Genomic DNA, 18,423 nt, shown 5'->3' with positions numbered 1-18,423 from the left:
ACTGGCCCCGGTAAATGTCCAAACCTTAACCCTCCCCACCCAACCCCCTCCAATGTACAGTTTCTTCCCCCTCAAATGTATATATTATTCTCTTTTAGAAACGCTGTCTGTAAAGAAACACTACTGTATATTTGTCTTGTATGTCATAAATGTCTAGATCAGTGGTTCTCAAACTGTGGTACGCGTACCACTAGTGGTACTTGGTGGTACTGCTGGTGGTACTTGAAAACATTTACAAAAAAGCACAATTTCCTTTTTTTTTTTTTTTTTTTCTTCAGGCCACTGAACTTAGAAGCAGGCCAGGCCAGTGTTTCTGGTTGCGGCGGCGTGATAGTTAGATAATCTAAGTGGGGAACAACCAGGAGATCACTGTGACAGAGAGTAATGCAGTCTAAACAGTCATAAATCTTTAATTCAACTTCAGCCCTGATCATAACCATTTATTTTTAGATTTTTTGTAATGTCAGATAAAAAATGAAGTACTCCCACTTTTCTGAAAAGAGTTGGTGTTAAATCTGACATTACAAAAAATCCATCAAAATCTGTGTTGCTGCTAATCATTGACACATGCCTAGCCTGTAATAATCCCCCCCAGAAAAATGTACTTTGCATTTGATATATTTAAAATATTTAACTTTTTTGTATTTTTTTTAACAATAATTTGTGATGCCATCACACAAACTGGCATTTAAAGGGTAAACATTCAAAAAATTATTGAATATGTGTTTTCTTTTATTTTTTACAATAATTTGTGATGCCCATCACAAACACTGGGTAAAGGGTAAGAATTCAAAAATTCCTGCACCAGAATGCAGGAAATTAAGTTTTTGTAACAAAATAATTGTGTGTGTGTGTGTGTGTGTGTGTGTGTGTGTGTGTGTGTGTGTGTGAGAGAGAGAGAGAGAGAGAGAGAGAGAGAGATAGAGAGAGAGAGAGAGATAGAGATAGAGAGAGAATTAAGTACATTTGCTGAAATACAGTTGTTCTTAATTTTCTCACTTGCTATGTGAGAATGTTAGTTATTATGTTCTCAATGCCCCTTGCATTGTATGAGTTGTGTGGAAGCATTTGCTAGTTCTAGTGCTATCCCTTTGTACATTGTGGCTGTGTCTGACAAAAGTTAATTAACAATAAATAATGGTATTATACATTTGCCTCCTGCGTGAACTGTGCATAACTGAATAGACTGTATTTTAACGCCGGTCATATGGTGGTACTTGGAGAGCCAGCTACGTTCTCAGGTGGTACTTGGTGTAAAAAGTTTGAGAACCACTGGTCTAGATGTAACATGTCATGTATGTCATAAATGGACCCTGATGTAAACAAGACGACAGTCTCTCTCTGGTCTGCATCCAATTAACAATTGTGTGTATTGAGCCATACTGTATTGTACCCATTCTGCAATCTGTTAATAAAATGTTCAATCAATCAATCAATCACGCTGCCAAAACTCCAGATCACGACGAGACTCTCGTCGACCCCTTAATGGTAGGATGCAGTACCGTTAACTGACGGCAGAGGAGGGTGGTGTCTAAGGTAAAGTCTGCAGAGAATTCCATATAATACGTTTGAGTTGTTTTCTCCCACTTAACCTGGTCATGAACACAGGGCTGCCCCAGGGTTAAAGTAGGCTACATTTCTGCCCTGCTGGTCTCTGACAAGAACAAGTTACAGGTTGAAAAAACCCTCAGCTCAGAACTAGGCAAAATCTGCATATGGCTCGCTGATAACAAACTATCTTTACACATGGGCAAAACAGAGTCCATTCTCTTCGGTTCAAATAACAAACTCAGCAAGACCGACGGCTTCTCAGTTACAGTGGGTGACAATATTGTCACAAGGAAAGAAGATATTACCTACCTGGGTTCCATCCTAGAGGCAAATCTTTCCTGTGACAAAATGGCATCCAATGTAATAAAAAAAGTCAACCAACGAACTCGATTCTTGTACCGGATCTCCTCACTGGTAAACAAGAATACCCTGAAGACTCTAGCAGGAGCACTCATTCAAGGGTACTACGACTATGCTTGCACCTCATGGTACCAAAGCACCTCAAAGGCGCTAAAAACAAAATTACAAACATCTCAAAACAAACTGGTCAGACTACTGCTTGACCTTACTCCTAGAACCCACCTCACCCCTGCCCACTTTGACAACCTAGGATGGCTTAGAGTAGACGACAGAGTACAGCAACTTGCAATGGGCCTGGTCTACAAGATACACTACACGACCAAGGTACCCATGTACATGTCAAAATACTTCCCAAAGGTCAGTGAATACCACGATCACAACACCAGAGGGAGCTCCACAAATCATGTTAAACCCAGATTCGGCTCAAACAAGGGACTAAACACGTTTCGCAATTATGCCACATCAATGTGGAATGCCCTACCCAAAGCTGTAAAGGAATGTGAATCACTACCCACTTTCAAAAACACTCTCAAAAAACACCTAAGGGAGACTGCAACTCGAAACTGGCCCCTGTAAATGTCCGCACACAACCCCCTCCAATGTACAGTAAATTACCAAGTATGGTCTTGTCAATATTCCAATGTACAGTTTTGTTTGTACAGTTGTACAGTGTCCCCACCCACCCCTCCTACCCAACCTCCCCCCCACTCCTACCCAACCCCCCCCCCCCCCCCCCCCCCCCACCCAACCACCTCCAATGTACAGTCCCCCCCCACCCCCACCTACCCAATCCAATGTACAGTTTCTACGTCAAATGTATATACTTTTTTTTCTGGACTCTTTTTGTATCACAAACAGTACTGTAATTGCAAATCTGGTATGTCATAAATGTATAGATGTAGCAGTACTGTCTATCTGTATGTCATGCATGTCATATATGTTACGATGAATTGAAAATGGGGGACCCTGATGTAAACAAGATGAAAGTCTTTCTCTGGTCTGCATCCCCTTAACAATTGTATGTATTGAGCTGTACTGTACCCATTCTGCAATCTGTTAATAAAGTTTTCAATCAATCAATCAATCTCACATGCGGCTCCTGGGCTGAAAAATGTAAGAACTCCTCCTCAGTGTCTTCGGGGAATGTGTGCCGTCTTGGAAAACACAACAGAAGTGATTCTGGAAGGATTTCCCTGCAAACAAACAAACAAACAAACAAACAAACAAACAAACAAACAAACAAACAAACAAACAAACAAACACAGACAGACAGACAGACAGACAGACAGACAGACAGACAGACAGACAGACAGACAGACAGACAGACAGACAGACAGACAGACAGACAGACAGACAGACAGACAGACAGACAGACAGACAGACAGACAGACAGACAGACAGACAGACAACAGACAGACAGACAGACAGACAGACAGACAGACAGACGACAGACAGACAGACAGACAGACAGACAGACAGACAGACAGACAGACAGACAGACAGACAGACAGACAGACAGACAGACAGACAGACACACCAACAATACACACAATTGTTAAGGGGATGCAGACCAGAGAAAGACTTTTGTCTTGTTTACATCAGGGTCCCCCATTTTCAATTCATAGTGACATTTATGACATACGCAACATACATGACATCATGACATGTATGACATAGGGACATACATGACATACAGGTATATAGTACTGTTACACTTGTGACATATACGATATGCAAATATACAGTACTGTTACCCAGAGATCCTAACAGAGATATCAGGTCGGAGACTTGAGTAACTGACTGATAGTTAACGGTTTGTAAACATAATATCACCTCATCGGTTCATATAGGCACAAAATTACTATCATTATGCCCCGTAAAGTATGTGTTTTAGAAACACACCTCTTTTAGGTGGGGTGGCTGCTTCAAAAAGTACCCAGAAATGATACTTAAGTGAAAGTATGGGGAACCGTCTCAAAATCGTACTCAAGTAAAAGTCAGAGTATCTGGCTAGAAACACACTTGAGTAAAAGTCAAAACGTTTCTAATTTTGAATGTACTAAAAAGTAAAAGTAAAAACTTCCGATAGCAGGTGTTTAATCAAAGATCCCCGCTTTCTACTCTTGCACGAGGACCAATCAGCATGGGTATGGGCGGGTTCATTTTTCATTGATGGGGATTTGATTGGCTGTTTTTTTTAATAAAGAGCGGCCGCAGGATTAATAACGTTAACGTTAGTTCGGCCAGAGAAACAAATATACTAATAAAAATGGTTGGACCTGCGAGATTTGTACTTTGTAGGTCTGCATTTTAAATGTAAGGAGCAAAAAGTATGTTTTTTTTCTCTGAAATGTAATTGAGTAAAAGTACAAGTATACAAACCTAATAATACTTGAGTAAAGTATTGTAGTATTTAACAAAGTACAATTACTCAAGTACTTTACACCCCTGGGTGTTCAACACAGAAACACACACTGATCTCTCTCACTGGGACACTGATGCTTTTTCCTCCGTTTGTGGTAAATGTTTTATGACCAAATCAAACTGTGTCACTATGAACATGAAAATGCATGGATGTCCGCGGTGTGACGACCCCCACTTCACCTGTTAGTTGGTGAGTCTGCTGACTCTCAGGGAGCAAGGTGGCTTGTTAGCCTAATCAGACTCACCTGGACAGTGAGAGCTGCCTGAGGCTGTCCCCGAAGCCTATTTTTGGGATTCGAACTTCGTCAGTGTTTTTCGAACGAACGTTCGAACCTTCGTTTTTAATTTAAAAAAATCAACAAAAAAAATCAAGTTTTTTTTAATAAATGTTATTTTTTTTTATATCCTCAAACTAAATCCTCAATTTGAATAAAGTGGTTAATCTGATTAAATGAGTCTTTAAAAAAAAAATTATTATCAAATCAACTTTCCAGCCCCAGCCCAACTAAATCAACTTTCTTTATTTTAATACTATAATATTAGTGTAGCCTAATCGTTATCTGCAACTGTGAAGAAAAAACCCATTGGTTTAAATAGAATTAATAGAAAAAAATATTTAAAAAATTATATATTTTTATTACAAATAAAAAATTCGAATGTTGATTTAGAATTCGAATGCCAACGTAACGAACGAAGGTTCGAACGTTTGGGCTCAACCCTGCATGCATATATGTGTCCCTGGTTAACTTACTCATTCTGCTTTTCCATCTCCCAGGAACAGGTCGACCTCTACCCCTTTGATACCGTATTTGAATACTACTACTGACACCACACTTCACGTTTCACTCATCCACACACTGCTTTCATTACTGATCCTTATACATACACATATTCTTTGTTTATTTAAATCTTTGTTTGTTTAGATAGGTCTAAATAAGTAATTTAGTTCAACTTGATTTCACGTGTGGACTCCCTTTTTGTCACAATTGACCCGTTTGTGACAGCGGGTATCATGATCATATTGTCACTCACCATACAGCACAAGTACAGTACATAGTACAATGAAAATAAGTCTGGCATCCAACCAGAGGGCAAATGTAACAGTAAAGTGCAACAGCGATATACAATGTACGGGTGATTAAACTGGGTATAATATATATAAATGAGTACTACTGAGTAATAGTGCTAATCAGATGTATGTTAGCAACCTAATTAGCTTTGCCTCTAGCAGCTACCATACCAGGTCCAGAAGATGGCTACTTTTTAAAAACCCGAGAATAAACACTGAACTATAGGAAGAACAGCTTTTTCAAGCTTCGCACCTTGGGCATGGAATGGGCTACAGGACCATATCCACTTAGATACCCTGGTCTCTCTCTGCAAATTTAAATCTGTATTACATAACTTCCTACTGTACAAGAAGAATGTCGCTGCTTTCTGTAGTCGGGTCCCAACTCCAAAATTACTGTATTACCCTGTATTTTACTGTCATACACTTTTACTATTATGTAGACTATTCTGTTTTGTGTTTTTGTGTTTACATGTGATGTATTGTATATTGTATACATGCACTTTATTATGTTCTTGTGTGATGTATCGCACATTTTATTGCTGTCTGATATATTGCAAATGTTATTGCTGTCATCTTGGCCAGGTCTCCCTTGCAAAAGAGATCTTGTATGTACAGAGTTGTAGTATTAATATGTACAGTGATACAGGTATAAAGACACTATGGTAGTAAGTCGATAGATATAGTATTAATATGTACAGTGATACAGGTATAAAGACACTATGGTAGTAAGTAGTATTAATATGTACAGTGATACAGGTATAAAGACACTATGGTAGTAAGTCGATAGATATAGTATAAATATGTACAGTGATACAGGTATAAAGACACTATGGTAGTAAGTCATACTGGCCAGCAGTGTAACTAGTAAGAGTAGGTAAGAGATATGTACAGATATAGTATCTACAGATATGTAAAAAGGATTATATGCAGGTATGTACAGACAGATGTGGATAATATATATATACGGTAATAAACATATATACTGCATTATTGTACCTGCTATCATACAGAGTTATATAACGTTTAATCTCGTATACAGACAGCACTGAAAAACCTCTTTGATTCAGAGCATTATTGACAGCTATACATATATTCACAGACACATTCATCCGTATGCAACAGACTAGGGCTAAGCCCAAACGTTCGGACCTTCGTTCGTTACGTTGGCATTCGAATTCTAAATCAACATTCGAGACTACACTAATATTATAGTATTAAAACTGAGTTATATTCATTAAAGAAAGTTGATTTAAGGGCGGCCGGGTGGCGCAGCGGACTAAGCGTCTGTCTACCACCGCAGAGACACTGGTATCAAATCCAGCTGTCAGCGGTGCCTCCGGCTTGGGCCGGCCGTCATACTGGCTCAATTGGCAGAGTCAGCGGGAGGGAAGCCGGTGGGTGGTAATCTGGTCGTTGTAAACAGCGACTCCTACAGGTCGGTCAGGGTGCCTGCACAGCGAGGGAAGGAACTGGGTAAGGTAGTGTGATCCTCCCATGCATTACACTTCACCAATGAGAGTCCTCGCTGTCAGGTGAAAAGAGGCTGCTGGCTGTCTCCTATGTATCGGAGGAAGCATCTGATAGACTTCAGGGCTCCCTAGACCGACCAGTGGGGGGCACATGCACGCAACGACCAGGAAGGGGAGGGGGGGAATTGGCATAACGACTCAATTGGGATGGGAGGAAAATACAGAAAAAATTGGAGAAAAAGTGGATAAAAAAAAGTTGATTTAATAAAAAATAAACTCATTGAATCAGAGACGAAGTTCGAATCCCAAAAACAGGCTTCGGGTTAACAGACACATTAATCTGTATGATGCAACACAGACACATTAATCTGTATCAACACACACATTAATCTGTATCAACACAGACACATTAATCTGTATGATGCAACACAGACACATTAATCTGTATGATGCAACACAAACACATGTGTCAGAGGGGAGACAGGCACTTTTTCTTCCTCCCCAAATGCATCGTCATCATCACACCACCACCAAGGACTTCTGAATGCACTGTTTTGTAGGACTTGAAATATGAATCCCTCTCTGTCTCTCACTCACTCTCTGTATCTCTCTCACTCACTCCACTCGCTCTCACTCTCTCTGTATCTGTCTCTCTCTCACTCACTCCCCTCGCTCTCCGTGTCTCTCTCTCACTCTCTCTGTTTCTCTGTCGCTCTCTCACTTTTTCTCTCCACTCTCTCTCTCTCGCTGGGCTCTTGACGAGCACAATGGTACTTGACTCACTGTTGACAGGACTGGAACACTTGAGATTAAACAACATAATTTTTAACAATAATTATTAGGGTTTCAAGCTCAAAATGCTTTAGCAAATTCCTGTGAGATGGTAAATGGTAGCAGCATGAAAATGGGGGACCCTGATGGAAACAAGACAAACGTCTTTCTCAGGTCTGCATCCCCTTAACAATTGTATGTATTGAGCCGTACTGTATTGTACCCATTCTGCAATCTGTTAAATAAAGTTTTCATTCATTCATTCATGAACTGTGACCCGACAAATATGACCCCGGCTTGGCGCAATAATTATAGGTCAAACTTTTGAACTTTGAAAAGTCAGAACTCCTACGCCATAAGTCCGATTTACACAAAACTTGGTACAGACATCCAGCCTCATAAAAAACCCATAAAGTCCACCATATTGGATTTTCCACCACCAAACACAGATAAGTGCATGCAATAGCAATCAGCTCTATTTTTTATCTTTCAAAATGTTGAATGAACATTTTGAAAGATAAAAAATAGAGCTGATGGCGGATCTATTTGAGGCAAGGGGGCGGCGCAGAGAGGGTCGCATCCTCCAGGTCATCATCACGGGACGTCCACCACTCCGGTCATCACTCAGAGACAGCCACTCACAGGGAGACGGGACAGGCTGGAGTAGTGACTCAATTCTTAGTTTTCACCACATCCAATACTTACCAAGTACTGCAGTGGCACAGAGTTAAAGAGTAAATCAAGTTTTAACTGATTATGATTTTATATCAAAGGGTTTCCGGGCCTTTGCAGTGATGGTGCCGACACTGTGGAATAAGCTCCCCCTCAACATCAAGTCTGCCAACACCGTACAGACCTTCAAGGCCTCGCTTAAAACCCACCTTTTCGCTCTGGATGATCACGGAATTACTTTGCTGTTGTGTTGTGTGTCTGAGGTGTATTTATGTTCTCCGTCTGTCCGTCTGCCTGGTTCCCCGTTTCCATTGTCCCGTCCATTATACGTATTATTTTTTCCCCGGACTGATGTAAAAATTGGCTGGGGGCGCATTATAAATGAAAATATCATATCATATGCCTTTTTTCCCCCCTCAACTCTGTATGTGCACTCGACGTGACTGTAAACGAGGGAAACCTCAGTTGCCTTTCGAGTTTAAATAAAGGTTTGAAATGAAATAAAGTCCTCCTGGGCATTTTAATTAGAAATCATGTAATAAATAAAGGGAGTGCTTTCAATACAAGCAGAATTCCAACAGCAGGGCGCCCGAGTGGCGCACCACGTACAGCGCTGCGGTGCAACACGGCCGTCCCGGGTTCGACTCCCGGACCCGGCGACCTTTGCCGAATGTCTTCCCCCCCCCATCTATCTCCCATTCTTCCTCTCTCTCTCTCTACCGGTGAGAGAACGGATTTTGTCGCTATCAACAGCAGGGTTCCCACGCTTGCCTTGAAATTTTTTTCCATACTACCTCCTGATTTTCCAGGTACCATATTAAGTGATGATCTATAGGCCCCTGAAGTTTCCCGCCCTCATCCGCGCCCCCCTCGTCACACACACAACCCCCTAGGACACCTGACTACTTACTTGATTTAAAAGATGTGCCAGTCAAGTCTACATTGTAAATGCTTAGAGATTATGTCTTATTGATAATATCAATGCATGAAATAATGCAACAAGCTGTAGATGAACAACAATTTATTGAACTGGAACACATGAGCACTGGGATTGATATATGTTCTCTCTTCCACTCCTCTCCTATCTCATCCTGTCCTCTTCTCTCCACACCTCCCCTCGTGTCCGCTCCTGTCTTCTCTTCCTACTCTTCTCAACTCTTCTCCACTGTTCTCCCTTTTCCTCCGTCATCCTCCTCTTCCATCTTCGCAGCCTCTTCTCTTCCTGGCTAACTGGCTCGTTATGAGAGCTAACGTTGGCTAGCTACTGTACCCGGCGCTGGCTAACTGGCTATCGTTATGAGAGCTAACGTTGGTAGTTACTGTACCTGGCGCTGGCTAACTAGCTAGTTATGAGAGCTAACGTTGGCTAGCTACTGTACCTGGCGCTGGCTAACTGGCTCGTTATGAGAGCTAACGTTGGCTAGCTACTGTACCTGGCGCTGGCTAACTGGCTCGTTATGAGAGCTAACGTTGGCTAGCTACTGACCTGGTGCTGGCTAACTGGCTCGTTATGAGAGCTAACTTTGGCTAGCTACTGTACCTGGCGCTGGCTAACTGGCTCGTTATGAGAGCTAACGTTGGCTAGCTACTGTACCTGGCGCTGGCTAACTGGCTCGTTATGAGAGCTAACGTTGGCTAGCTAGTTAGCAAGATTGCACTGCTTACTAACGTTGATAAACCCAGGTTTACCACACAGTTAAAACACAGCTACTTACATTTGAGGATAAACTTGCATAAGAAGTTTCACTCAAGTTTCACTGTAGATGCCAAGGCTCCATTGGCTCACCAAGTTGCCTGCATCAAATTCCAACATCCAATATACCATATAGGATGCCAAGAGCATGCTCTACAACATGGGATCATCCATTTCTATCTACAGTAAAAGCTGTTCAAATGTAAAGGGTTTTTATAAACTCATGTTAATTCTGTGCTCAATAGTTAAATTTTATTACACATCATCCAATAAAATTTTCCAGGACAACTGTTTGTATTTCCATGTAATTGGTCACTTTTGCTCAGTTTCCATGCCTTTCCATACCTGGAAAATGAAAAAATTAATCCCATGTTTTCCAGGTACCGTGGGAACCCTGGACAGGCAACAAATACGCCGTCAATTCGATATATATATATTGTATTACAAAATATGCACACCCGAGCCACTAGGGGTCGCCAAAGTGCCGGTTGCAAAAAAGTCCAAAATACGTCCCATATGAGGGACATTGCAGCTTAAGAGGTTTTAAAAGATAGGAGTGGATATTTGACACGCTTCAATGGAACCGGGAGAACCACTCCATTCGCCCGACAAAGAAAAGTGAGCCCGGTGACATTTGACCGTTGCACAGGCCAAGATACAAGGTTTCAAAGGGTGCTCGATACCGCCGTCTAGCTGGATGAGGCCGGTATTGCACTTTGGCGATCTCGACTCATTCCCTATGGTAACACAGAGGTCCCCGGATGAATAATACAAATATAGAAAAAAAGGAAAAACTATCAAATAACGTATATACGTGGTTGGCGTTCAACGGTTGTCGGCCAAACACGTATAGAAACGCTGTTGGCGGGGATTGAGTTAAGAACTAAATCTATGGTTTTTGGTAATCGAAAAGAAATAGAGGGGGATATTGATTTAAAAATAGGTGATTTAAAAATAGAAAAAGTTTGAGATCAAATTTCTAGGGGTAGTTATTTATCAGAAATTAACATGGAAATAACATGCTAATTATATTCAAGGGGAAATATCTTAAGTCAGTAGCAATGCTGTATAAATGTAAGGATATATTAAACTATAAAGCCTTGTACATTATTTACTGCTCACTTATACTTCCTTACATATCCTACTGTGTAAGTATGGGGGTCGACATTTAAAAAGACTAAATCCGATAGTCTTACTGCAAAAGTGGGCCATTCACTTTATAAGGCTGGTTACTATGACCACAAATACACTGTTCATAAAAGTCTCATTCAAATTTAATGATTTGGTTTATTATAAAATTACAAATTTTAAAGATTACAAATGTGAATAATTATTTTTTTGTTATTTTCTTTTAGAATACCGTTTTGAGTCTTAATTTTGTTAAGAATATAGGACAGGCATGTATAAGCATTATGCTTCAGTCTGTACCTTTTCAGTCACTGTAAAATCAAAGATTGTTGAATGATTGTGCATATTGTATTGTGTGTGATGACTGAATATAACTACTACTACTACTATAGCCGTACTCTCACTTATTTCCTTAACAAACGGTTATAAAATAAATGGTTATAAGAAAAAACAAGAAACATGGGGTGGAAGTGGGGGAGGTAATGTCTAATGTCTTGTGGTGTTTGTGTTCTACATTTTTACTCTGTATTTTGTATTTATTAGTTAACACTTTGATCGCCATGGTTAAATTCATAATTTACCATCCCTAGCCAGCTCTATTTGTCTATGGAGAAGTTCCCCTTCTTTGCAGGGCTATAACTTTTTAAATTCTATTGCTAAATTGACATTATTATGGCCCATTCAATGTCCTATATCTATTATTCAGGGTGTAGCAACGTTATACTTTTTCATTCACATATTCATACTAAAATATGGTCTAAAGTATAAGTATGTTTTTATCGTTTTCTGCAGCTTTCTCCAGAACTTGATTTATAGCCCCAAATGCATTATATTGATGATGAAATACAGTTTGGTAGCGATCGGTGCCAGATAAAAAATTTCAACTGGAGGTACTTCTAGAAGTTACTACGTATGATCTGATGTTGACCGGATGGGCGAGGGGGCGTTTATAATTCCGTGGGCAACGTTATATCATTCATCTAGTGTGGGTCATATGGTCATCAGAGCAGTTAGTAAAGAACACGTTGAAAAATAACGCTGGATCTTACCCTATCTTCCTCGCGCCGTTGGACGATCAGCTTGGAGTAGACAGTTTTCGATTATGGGATGTTGATCTAGATGAACCATTTCCAGGTTGTATAATACTATATACGTCCAAATAACGTTGTTTATTGAGTTAGGGCGAGCGATTGATTATCCAGTGTGTCGAGATGGAGTCCGGCTAACGATCGCGAGTGCCCGGACGAAATATGGATGAGCACTTCCTGTTTGGCGCATCACTTCCAGATGGCGCTCTTGAACCGTTAGACAGTTGAGTGGAGCTCAGCAGTATATCTCAGGTCCCCGGAGGAGAAATATGATTTAGATCACAGATTTTTGAAATATTGATATCAAAGACGTGTTACGGCGTCTTTGGCAGAATGAGCATGGCGGGGAAAGACGAGTTCCAGCGTTTTCGGCGATTAAAGTGTTAATATTATTGAAGTTTTGACATTCTAATCTTTGATAGTCTAATCTTTCGCCGTCGACTAAAGACGCACTTCTTCAACCATTATCTGAAATAATTAAAATTAAATTAAAATTAAAATCTAACCCTAACTAACCTTACTGTCATGCACTTGTCCTAATAAACTAACGTACACTGTAGCACTCAACACCTTGATGATCATTGTTACTCAGCTGATAAGAGTTGTGCCCTTCCTGATGACTTGTTGTCGTACAGAACTTGTAAGTCGCTTTGGATAAATGTGTCAGCTAAATGACTAAATGTAAATATTCTGTATTTATTATTTCTAATAGTCTTATTATTATTGTTTAAGTACTGTCCTGTGATGTCTTGTTGTGTATTATTGTTGTTACTGTATTATGTTGTGTTTTGTTGATTTGAAAAATGGAAAATAAAAACATTTGACCACACAAGAAAAAGAGAAAAACAAGAAAGACGGATCCTTTTTTACCTGTTTTTTAATGAACCCTGATTACAGTATAATTACAAATGAAGATGAAACAATACAAGAGAAACAGAATTATAAATGTTTTCTCCATGACGAAGCTAGCCTCTCACTCAGAGAGAGAGATAACTAAATAGTAGAGAGAAATGGACACGTTTCAAATAATACAATGGTTAAACAATACAATGTTTTTTTTCTTACAGAATCCCCCAAAATGAAGAAATAATAATAATAATAATAATAATAGATATATACACAAGATCAAAAATGAGAAAGCAAGATATTTTCTTTCCAAAATAATGTGATAGGATGATGTTTGACCCTCCTCTTTCTTTTCTCCATGTCAACATGGTGACAGAATTAACCAGCGAGGTACAAAAAAAAGAGAAAGAAAATAGTAAATATACTCGCTTCCAAAGTCAACTGACAAGCTGACTGGTGCCTGTGGCTGAACAGCATGGACTGAACTGAATAATAATAATAATAATAATAACAACATCATGGAGGAGAAGTGAGCCATGGGGCAGAGAGGGTACAAAAAAGAAAAATCATCAAAATAGTTAATAATATAATAATTACAATAGTAACAGTAATAGATCTTGAAAAATAAATGGATAAAAGCGGCAATGATGAGACTGAGGGGGTATTAACACGTTGGGGGGGGGGGGGGGAGGGTGACGGGTAAGGCAGCGGGCGTCCGACACAGCCTGGGGTGCAGAACTGTGGACCAGAGACTGTTTGACCAGGCTTCTCTGGGCTGTGTGTCTGTGTGTGTGTCTGTGTCTGTGTGTGTGTGTGTGTGTGTGTGTGTGTGTGTGTGTGAGTGTGTGTGAGTGTGTGTGAGTGTGTGTGTGTGTGTGTGTGTGTGTGAGTGTGTGTGAGTGTGTGTGAGTGTGTGTGTGTGTCTGTGTGTGTGTTAACAGAAGGGGGATTTCATGAACACACACACACAAACCACGCAGAGCTTCCATGAGATTACGGGAAGTCCCGCGCTCTCTAATGCGCTCTCAGGTTTTGTGATGTCATTTCCTGTGTGTGTGTGTGTGTGTGGTTTCTATGGTTACACCCTCTGCACCCAGAGAGACTGTGTGTGGGGGAGACTGTGTGTGGGGGCGTCTGATGACGTCGCCATGTGACGTCACGTTCCTTAATTCTAGCCACAGTTGAAGGCTCTTTAAGCGCGACGTGTCTGGCTGTGTGTGTGTGTGTGTGGTCGTGGTTGTGCATGTGTGTGGTTGTGCGTGTGTGTGTGTGTGTGGTCGTGTCCTCGGTGCTCGTGGGTAAAGTCCAACCCATTCACTCCCAGACTCACTGAGCAGAGTCCACAGTCTGGAGCCAGAAGGACGTTCAGATGGTGTCCCACACGCTCCCGTCTGTCCCCGTGTCGTCCTGAGGACAGGAGGCCCAGACCAGGAGCCGCCTGGCGTCAGTCCTCTCCGGTCCGGAGACGAACTTTGACCCCCGTGTGTCTCAGCTTCCGATGTCTTTATAATCACGTCCCGTCTCCCTCCCCTCCACTCCACTCCACTCGTCCTCGAATACACTTGTGTTTCACAATAGAAATATAAAAAGTGGGCTTTTTCAAACGCAGCGGTTAAGAGCAGGCAGACTTTATATTTACCCATAATAACAATTAATACGCCCGTTAGAATATATAATATATATCTTTACCATTAAAAATAGTAGGCTCTTCCTGATTCATATCAAATGACCATACTGAAATATAACATTTGATTCCATTGAATAAAATATATATGTTGGAGTTATTCTGTGTCTCTTTTATAAAAAACAGAAGGCAAGGTGGTTGTTTGTGAGACGCTAAAACTAACTGGCCAGGGGGGGGGGGGGGGGTTAAAAAAAAAAGGCACGGTCTTATTTGTAATTATTTGATCAATAATGGCCTCAAGATTAATATTTATATTTTCTTAGTAAGAATAACGGAAAAAGGAAAGTGATAAAAAATAAAACTCAACACCTCAGTGGAGGTGTTGCCTGAGTTAACTTTGATAATCGACGATCATCATCATCTCATGGTTTCCGCTAATCACCAGACGACAAAATCAATTAATTTCACTCGACGAGTCTCAAAATATATACAAAGTAAGATAGGGCTATTGTCTCCTCAACAACAACAACAACAACAGCAACAACAAAACAACCTCAGATCACTGCAAATGCCCTTAACAGCGTCCCCAATACTGTGTGTCCGAGAGGCACTAATGTCCTTAGAGAGGAAGTCTAAACAGAATCTAAAAGGAAAAGAAAAACCGATGTGTGTTTGTGCGTGTGGGGGGGGGGGGGGGGCACACAACCAATCAGAGTTGATGGATGAAACGTCTCTCACTTGATGGATGAAACGTTTCAGAGTTAATGGATGAAACGTCTCTCACTTGATGGATGAAACGTTTCAGAGTTAATGGATGAAACGTCTCTCACTTGATGGATGAAACGTTTCAGAGTTGATGGATGAAACGTCTCTCACTTGATGGATGAAACGTTTCAGAGTTAATGGATGAAACATCTCTCACTTGATGGATGAAACGTTTCAGAGTTGATGGATGAAACGTCTCTCACTTGATGGATGAAACGTTTCAGAGTTGATGGATGAAACGTCTCTCACTTGATGGATGAAACGTTTCAGAGTTGATGGATGAAACATCTCTCACTTGATGGATGAAACGTTTCAGAGTTAATGGATGAAACATCTCTCACTTGATGGATAAAACGTTTCAGAGTTGATGGATGAAACGTCTCTCACTTGATGGATGAAACGTTTCAGAGTTGATGGATGAAACATCTCTCACTTGATGGATGAAACGTTTCAGAGTTGATGGATGAAACGTCTCTCACTTGATGGATGAAACGTTTCAGAGTTGATGGATGAAACGTCTCTCACTTGATGGATGAAACGTTTCAGAGTTGATGGATGAAACGTTTCAGAGTTGATGGATGAAACGTCTCTCACTTGATGGATGAAACGTTTCAGAGTTGATGGATGAGACGTCTCTCACTTGATGGATGAAACATTTCAGAGTTAATGGATGAAAGATTACTGGGGGGGGGGGTCTCACTGGGGGGGGGGGGGGGGGTCTCACTGCTGCCTTAATGGCGTTAGGACTCCTGGTCCATCAGCTCCAGGCGCCTCTCTGTAGATCCATACGTATGTCTGATAGCACTGTGTGTGTAAAGAGTACAGATGAAGCGCTTCATCCAGTCTTCATGCTCTCTGTTCAGAAGGCTGCGATTACAGACATTTATCGCTTTCTTTTTGTGTACAAATAATCCAACACATCTCCAGATCCCTCTTCAGTCCGTTAAGAGCGGTCTTTTTTCCATGGTCCCCATTTTGTTCGCCGTCCTCCCATTTTGTAAGTGACTGTAATAATGGTGGCGGGACAGTGGGTGTGGTCTTAGACGGAGAGGCAAACTGACCCATCTCAAACCCCCGTCCTCTTTTCTTGATCCGCCAATCGCAACCCGTCGGTTGTGCGACAGTTGTGATTGGAGGATCAAGGAAAGAGGGGTGGGGTTTGCGATAGGTTAATTCTGTAACGGTGCCGTTGGTCAAAAACAAACAAATGAATTATTTTTGAATGTAAGGTCGGTAAGAACCAATCGGAAATACAGACGGGGTTGACCCTGTAGACGTAGAGGACCAATGACACAGAGGGGGCTGACCCTGTGTAGAGGACCAATGATACGGAGGGGGTTGACCCTGTAGACGTAGAGGACCAATGACACAGAGGGGGCTGACCCTGTAGACGTAGAGGACCAATGACACAGAGGGGGCTGACCCTGTGTAGAGGACCAATGACACAGAGGGGGTTGACCCTGTAGACGTAGAGGACCAATGACACAGAGGGGGCTGACCCTGTGTAGAGGACCAATGACACAGAGGGGGTTGACCCTGTAGACGTAGAGGACCAATGATACGGAGAGGGGGCTGAAGATACATGTCCATATATGGGCCACGCAGCAGGTTATTGAAGGTTTAGTAGTTTCTTCATGGCAGCAGTGATGCTCTGCACGGTGTTCATGTTGGATGAGAACACAAGGCCTCATGTTGTCTCCCAGTACAGGGAGTCTCTACACACCCTGTGTGTGTGTGTGTAGCAGGCCTGTGTGTGTGTGTGTGTGTGTAGCAGGCCTGTGTGTGTAGCAGGCCTGTGTGTGTGTGTGTAGCAGGCCTGTGTGTGTGTGTGTGTGTGTGTGTCTCAGCAGCCGCTGTTCTCCAGGGACAGCTGGGCGGTGGCTCTCTGCAGCTCGGAGCTCGCTCGGCGCTGGGTCGGGAGCAGCGGTGCCGGCGCCCCTAAACCCGCGCTCTTCTCCACCTCCTCCTTCTCCTCCTCCAGCTGCTGCCGCCGCTGCTGCTGCTCCTCCTTGTCGGCCGCGCGCACCTTCTTGTCCTCCGCCTCGTCCCGCTCCCCGTCCGCCTCCATCTTCTGGTCCTCGCTCCAGCGCCGCTTGAAGCGCAGCTTGAGCGGGATGCAGGGGCTGACGGGGGACGGCTCGCTCTTCATCAGGCCCGGCGGCGCCGACGCCGGCGCCACCAGGGGGAAGAAGGCGGGGCTCCCGGCGACGGCGGCGCCCAGCAGGGTCGGGGTGGCGGGCGTCTTGAAGACGTCTTCGTCCTCCTCGTCGTCGTCGTGGTGGTGGTGGTTACTGTGAGGAGGAGGAGGAGGAGGAGGAAGAGGGCGGCGGGGGATGGGGGCGAGGAGGAGGCTCCTGTTGAGCCCGTTGGACTGATGGAGGTGATGGAGGTGATGAAGATGGTGTTGCTGGTGGAGGTGGAGAGGATGAGGATGGTGCTGCTGGGGATGATGGTGAGTGATGGGCGTGAAGACGTCGTCCTCGTGGCTCATCTCCTCCTCCTCCTCGCTGATGTCCGTCACCTCCACCTCTTCCTCCTCGGAGTCGATGTCCGAGGTGGGCTCCACCTGGGGGGGGGGGGAAGGGGTCAGACGTGGCTTCAGGGGTCGTTCAGGAAAACCACAACTGTTCACATTTGTGACCCTCAGAAATATAGATATTATAGAAGTGAACCCCGACGACAGAAATACATCTCCTTTGAATCCCTTTCTTAGCTGTTTGAACAGTAAACTTACCAACGTCTCCGAATCATCACACGAGCATAACACGCCTTAACTCACTCAGTGCCAAACACGTAATAATACGCGTTTCCTCGCCAACACTTGATCGCCAAACACGTAATAATAATACGTTTTTAGATCCTTTGATATTTTTCCTGATCCCCATTCTCAATCATTAGATTTTTTTTTTTTACTTCTTTTTGTTCATTCACGTACCATATGTTTAAGGAAACCAACAAAC

General features: G+C 42.4%; 1 protein-coding gene across 1 annotated transcript in view; it reads right to left on the bottom strand.

Moving 5' to 3' along the window:
- Positions 1 to 13,101: 13,101 nt before the first annotated feature.
- Positions 13,102 to 18,423, bottom strand: part of LOC311239078 (ETS domain-containing transcription factor ERF-like) — a 75,365-nt gene continuing 70,043 nt past the window's right edge. The window contains exon 5 of the mRNA XM_084327310.1: positions 13,102 to 18,029. Coding sequence (XP_084183436.1) covers positions 17,307 to 18,029 — 723 coding nt within the window. The 3' untranslated portion in view covers positions 13,102 to 17,306. The remainder of the gene's footprint in view (positions 18,030 to 18,423) is intronic.

Source organism: Notolepis coatsorum (genome assembly GCF_963971535.1).
Source record: "Notolepis coatsorum genome assembly, chromosome: 13".
In the NCBI taxonomy this organism is placed as follows: domain Eukaryota; kingdom Metazoa; phylum Chordata; class Actinopteri; order Aulopiformes; family Paralepididae; genus Notolepis; species Notolepis coatsorum.
The sequence above is the reverse complement of the archived record's forward strand: the minus strand, read 5'-3'. Positions and strand labels throughout refer to the sequence as shown.